This window comes from Mandrillus leucophaeus, unplaced genomic scaffold, assembly GCF_000951045.1.
Source record: "Mandrillus leucophaeus isolate KB7577 unplaced genomic scaffold, Mleu.le_1.0 Scaffold214, whole genome shotgun sequence".
NCBI classification, from domain to species: Eukaryota; Metazoa; Chordata; class Mammalia; order Primates; family Cercopithecidae; genus Mandrillus; species Mandrillus leucophaeus.
In genome coordinates this window covers 3408629-3415100 of record NW_012102188.1, presented here as the reverse complement: position 1 = coordinate 3415100, position 6472 = coordinate 3408629, and the positions used below count along the sequence as shown (strand labels likewise).

The following is a 6472-nucleotide window of genomic DNA, read 5'->3' as shown; positions in this document are numbered from 1 at the left end:
CCTTGGACTCCCAAAGTGCTGGGATTACAGGTGTGAGCCACTGTGTCTGGCTCATCTTTTTTTTTTTTTTTCACGAGATGGAGTCTTGCTCTTTCACCCAGGCTGGAGTGCAATGACGCAGTCTCGGTTCACTACAACCTCTGCCTCCCAGGTTCAGGCTATCCTTGTACCTCAGCCTCCCGTGTAGCTGGAATTATAGGTGTGTGCTACCGAGGCTGACTCTTTTTTTTTTTTTTTTTAAATTGTATTTGTAATAGAGACTGGGTTCTACTGTGTTGGCCAGGCTGGTCTCGAACTCCTGACCTCAAGTGATCCGCCCACCTTGGCCTCCCAGAGTGTTGGGATTACAGGTGTGAGCCACTGCGCCTGTACCTGGCCAGTCTTTCATAGGTTATATAAATTCCTTGGTTCCCAGTTTTTACAGTTGTTTCTAATTCAGCTTAGTTAATGGTTAACTGTTTATTCATTATCAAAAAAAGTACAGTGTAATAGAAAAGACCATCTTACTATTAGAAGTGTGGGTATCATCAAATTAAGATTTTTGATTTTAAAATTATTAGGTTCCAAGACCAAAGATTAAATTAATAAAAGGAGAAACTGGACAAAATCTGCTGGAAATGATGGCCTGTGACCGTCTGAGCCAATCAGGTAATAGTAATATTAAACTAATTTAATTTAAAAAGAAAAAGGAAATTTCTGTTATATCTTACGATAAAATCTTCATCTGTCCAGGAGATAATTTGTCAAAATTATTTCTTTTTGCCGTATCAGTTAAGAGCAATAGGTATGGAAGAGATGGGAAGAAAATAGCACATTCTTTAAAAGAAACGAATATTTGATATTGTTTGTTCCTAGGTGGAGAGGATTTCTTAGCTCCTTACCTGGCTGCTAGAGCCTCTATCCTGTTTAGTCACTTCCTGAACTAAGTATAATCATTGATTTGCCGACCATTTAACACCAGCTGCTTCTAAAAACACTGCTGTGGGGATATAAAGATGGAGAAGATATAGATCTGTCTTAAAGAGCTGAGAGCATAGTGAGGAAGATAGACGGCATATACTTACCTTATATTAGTCTCTTAGAATTTGTCTATTTTTTTCCCCATTTTTGGCTTGGGATGAATCCTAAAGATCTGTTACATATTACCTGTGCTTTTGCTAAGATTCGAACTTTAAGGTAGTTAGGTGGCCATTGAATCAAGCAGTGAACTGAAGAAACATAATGCTTTCTATAATGAACAGTTTTGATATAAAATTGGATGAATTTTGTAAAGAGCAAGATGTAATATTAAATCAAAGTTATTGTAAGCTTTGGTGTATAGTTAAGCTGTTGGCCAAAGCTCACATTGCTCTTCTATTCCATAGCTCACTTTTTTTGTGGGAGTTAGACTTTCAGTCCTTAAAGTGACTTTCTACTTTTTTCCTTTTCTGTTTTCCTTCTACCCTTGCAGGGCTCTCGTAAGTGCCTTTGCATGGTGTCACAGTTAGATAAAAATTGACTGTATTTTTTTTATGTCTTTGATCTGGGCATCCCGAGGGTGCCTCTGCAAGTGTGCTGAGACACAACTGTGTAGTGGTAACCAAACCTGATTGCCCAGCAGAATTAAGGGAGGGTTTTTAAAAAAAAGTTTAATTGAAATGCAATTCATATACCATATGCTTCACCCATTTAAAGTGTACAGTTCAGTGGCTTTAATATGTTCATAGAGTATTACCATTGTCACCACAAACAGTTTTAGAAGATTTTCATCACTCCATGAGGAATTCCTTACCTATTAGCAGTCACTTCCCATTTTACCCAAACCTCTCAGCCTTGGCAACCACTAATCTGGCTCTGTATGTTTGCCTATTCTGAACATTTCACTTAAATGGAATCATATAATATGTGGTCTTTTGTGACTGGCTTCTTTCATTTAGCAAGGTTTTCAAGGTTCATCTGTGTTATAGCATGTATCAGTACTTTATCCGATGACTATGATTTTTTAGATTGCTTATTGCAAATCTATGGAATAAAAATCTCTGGGAGCGAGGCCCGGAAATATTTTTTTTTTCCTCTCTCTCTGAGACGGAGTCTCGCTCTGTCGCCCAGGCTGGAGTGCAGTGATGCCATCTCGGCTCACTATAAACTCCACCTCCCGGGTTCACGCCATTCTCCTGCCTCAGACTCCCAAGTAGCTGGAACTACAGGCACCCGCCACCACGCTGGGCTAATTTTTTTTTTTTTTGTATCTTTAGTAGAGGTGGGGTTTCACCGTGTTAGCCAGGACGGTCTCATCTCCTGACCTCATGATCCTCCCAAAGTGCTGGGATTACAGGCATGAGCCACCACGCCCAGCCTTGTTGTTTTTTTGAGACAGGGTCTTGCCTTGTGACCCGGGCTGGAGTGTAGTGGCATGATCGTAGGTCACTGCTACCTTGAACTTTTGGGCTCAAGGGATTCTCTTGCCTCAGCCTCCTGAGTAGCTGGTACCACAGGCACATGCCACTCTGCCCAGATAATCTTTTTTTTTAATTGGTAGAGACAAGGTCTAACTCTGATGCCCAGGCTAGTCTCAAACTCCTAGGTTCGAGTGATCCTCCTGCCTAAGCCTCCCAAAGTGTTGGGATTAGGCCCTGCAGGCACAGTGGCTCACATCTGTAATCCCAGCACTTTGGGAGGCCGAGGCGGGCAGATCACCTGAGGTTAGGAGTTCGAGACCATTCTGGCCAACGTGGTGAAACCCCGTCTCTACTAAAAATACAAAAATTAGCTGGGCTTGGTGGTGTGTGCCTGTAGTCCCAGCTGCTCGGGAGGTTGAGGCAGGAGAGTCGCTTGAACCCGGGAGGTGGAGGTTGCAGTAAGCAGAGATCACACCCCTGCGCTGCAGTCTGGGCGACAGAGCGAGACTTCATCTCAAACAGTGTTGGAATTACAGGCATGAGCCACTGCATCTGGCCATATTTTTCATCTAAATAATGTTTATACTATATGTATGATTCATCTTGCTTCCTTCATGAATTCTCTACCATAGACTCTGTATTAAAAGTATAAATATCACTTTTATTGGCAATGTAATCTTTTTTATGAAGTAGTCATAATTTGCTACTTTCTGTTACTGGGCATCCAAGTTGTTTTCAGCTTTTCCACTGTTAATAATCATACTCTGATAAAAACTTCAACAAAAAGTGTCTTCATTGCAAGTTATCTCCATAGAGATACCTAGAAACAGAATTACTGAGACGAAGGACATTAACATCTTTTAAGTCTTGCATATTGCCAAAATGACAGAAAGATTATACCTCTTTATGCTTCCAGAAGTGCATAACCTTTTGTTTTCTTTTTTGTTTTTTGAGATGGAGTCCAGCCCAGGCTGGAGTGCAGTGGCGCAGTCTCAGCTCACTGCAACCTCCGCCTGCCAGGTTCAAGCAGTTGTCTTGCCTCAGCCTCCCAAGTAGCTGGGACTACAGGCAGGTGACACCATGCTTGGTTAATTTTTTGTATTTTTTAGTAGAGACGGAGTTTCACCATGCTGGCCAGGCTGGTCTCGAACTCCTGACTGCACATAACTTTTTCAGTATTGACTTTCTTGTAGAAAAACAGATTACTATACCTATGGATTAATATAGTGGTGTTCCATTGCTTTAATGACTTAACTGAAAGGAAAACCCATTGTTTTGGAATTTCTTATTAGGTTAGGTGTTCTTTATTTGGCTTTTCTCAGTTGATTTTGGTTTATTGAGTTCTAGTCAGTGTCATTTTTTTAGATGGACTTAAACATTCTTCACTACTTTTTTAATTAAAATTTCTAGAAATTAGTGAGAATGCATTTAATAAGAACATGAGATTTTGCCTAACATAGAATTCCCCCCAGCTTTGATATAGAAAAGCAGTTATATAATTAAGATATATATAATGTGAATTAATTGTTTATTTTGGCAAAACTAATGGCACAAAGAAAATTTGCAAAACCTTAAGCCGATTTTTAAATTTTATTTCAGGCGCTATTCGGGCACATAATGGTAGTCTTCAGCACCTTACTTGGCTTGGCTTACAGTGGAATTCATTGCCTGCCTTACCTGCAATCCGAAAATGGCTAAAACAGCTTTTCCATCATTTGCCCCAGGAAACCTCAAGGCTTGAAACAAATGCACCTGAATCAATATGTATTTTAGATCTTGAAGTAAGCAAAGATTTTAACAAATTAAATATTCTGAATTTTGTTTAATTTTTTTTTTCCTAACTTAACTTTTCCTTAAATAAAACAGGTATTTCTACTTGGAGTAGTATATACCAGCCACTTACAATTAAAGGAGAAATGTAATTCTTACCACAGCTCCTATCAGCCGTTATGCCTGCCCCTTCCTGTGTGTAAACAACTTTGTACAGAACGACAAAAGTCTTGGTGGGATGCGGTTTGTACTCTGATTCACAGAAAAGCAGTGTAAGTAGTAAAACAAAAATATTGCTTTAACTTAGTGCGTAGGTTTTAACAGGGATTTAATCCTCATGTGAAGATTTAATTTGTCCTGTGACCCACTAACATATATGTATGTAAGTGCTGAACTGTGTATTTAGAAAGCTATTTTAGTAAATTAAACTATTTTTTAGACCTGGAAACTCAGCAAAATTGCGACTTCTAGTTCAGCATGAAATAAACACTCTAAGAGCCCAGGAAAAACATGGCCTTCAACCTGCTCTGCTTATACATTGGGCAAAATGCCTTCAGAAAACGGTGAGTTTTAAAGTATAAACATTTTAAAGAACATTACCTTAATTTTTTAAAATCATGAACTTTTTATTGAAAGTCTTTTTGTTCTGAAAACAGCAGCTTGTTCATATTATGACAGATGAATGTGTTTTTTATTGCTACAAAATAGTTAATGTAGTTAAATATAAGCAGTTAGAGGAGCAATGCCTGGCACACAGTGAATATTATGTATTAGCTGAGCTGTTACTGTTATTCCTTAATAATTAAGTTCTGATAATTATTCAGCCTGAAAATTAAAAAAAATTACCACAAGACTTTGTAAGTAAGAGCATTATAGATCTTTCTAAATGTTTAAGGTGTGTTCTGGGTCAGGATTAGGTGTAGATGGTCAGCCTTTTGAACAGAATGACACTACAGAAGAGGCAGGTTTCAGCTGTCTAAAAATGGCAACTGTTAAAAAGTAGTTTGGATTGCTACATTAGGGTGGTATCATTAGAAGTGTTTAAAAGTTGAGTGTAGAGGCCAGGCACCGTGGCTCAACCTGTAATCCCAGCACTTTGGGAGGCTGAGGCAGGCGGATCATGAGGTCAGGAGATCGAGATCATACTGGCTAACACGGTGAAATCCCGTTTCTACTAAAAATACAACAACAACAAAAAGATTAGCCAGGCGTGGTGGCGGGCGCCTGTAGTCCCAGCTACTTGGGAGGCTGAGGCAGGAGAACGGCATGAATCCAGGAGACAGAGCTTGTAGTGAGCCGAGATCGCGCCACTGCACTCCAGCCTGGGCAACAGAGCGAGATTCCGTCTCAAAAAAAAAAAAAGAAAAAACACAAAACGTTGAGTGTAGAATGACCACTGGTATTAAGTGGTTTAGTTATTACAGCATTTGGAAGTTGAACAAATGACTACTGAGGTTCCATTTGGTTTTGACTTGAAATTTTAGCCAGTTCTTACAACTTGTAAATGAACTTTAGATCTAATCATACGTGTTCCTTAAAGGTGTGTGCTTTTAACTTTCTTTTTTAGGGCAGCGGTCTTAATTCTTTTTATGATCAACGAGAATACATAGGGAGAAGTGTTCATTATTGGAAGAAAGTTTTGCCATTGTTGAAGATAATAAAAAAGAAGAACAGTATTCCTGAACCTATTGATCCTCTGTTTAAACATTTTCATAGTGTAGACATTCAGGTAACAGAGTTCCTTTGTGAATTTACTGGAGATGGGAATTTCCAGTTTATAAACAAAGACATGAAGCTATAAACTGCTTAAATTAATTGTCTTGTTATTTAATGGTATTCTTGTTTTCTAAATTGACTAGCTCTCACAAATAAGATATGACAGAGAAGAGTAATGAGTTGCTTATCTCTTAAGATCATATAAAATCTTTGGAAAATCATTTGGGTTTTATATTCTGAGTATAAACAGTTTGACTGAAAACTATTCTGTGTGTTTAGGCATCAGAAATTGGTGCATATGAAGAAGACGCACACATAACTTTTGCTATATTGGATGCAGTAAATGGAAATATAGAAGATGCTATGACTGCTTTTGAATCTATAAAAAGTGTTGTTTCTTATTGGAATCTTGCACTGGTAAGTAGATGTGGTACTTGAGCGAAAAGTTTTATTTATTTGTTTGTTTGTTTGTTTATTTATTTTTTTAATTTAATTTTATTTAATTTTATTTTTTTTTGAGACGGAGTCTCGCTCTGTAGCCCAGGCTAGAGTGCTGTGGCCGGATCTCAGCTCACTGCAAGCTCCGCCTCCCGGGTTCACGCCATTCT

At 38.6% G+C, this 6472-nt stretch overlaps 1 protein-coding gene across 1 annotated transcript in view; it reads left to right on the top strand.

The window, feature by feature from the left end:
* Positions 1-6472, top strand: part of RANBP2 (RAN binding protein 2) — an 86887-nt gene that overhangs the window by 44544 nt on the left and 35871 nt on the right. Inside the window, 5 exon segments of the mRNA XM_011980543.1 lie at positions 3978-4159; positions 4245-4420; positions 4588-4711; positions 5716-5877; positions 6144-6281. Coding sequence (XP_011835933.1) covers positions 3978-4159; positions 4245-4420; positions 4588-4711; positions 5716-5877; positions 6144-6281 — 782 coding nt within the window.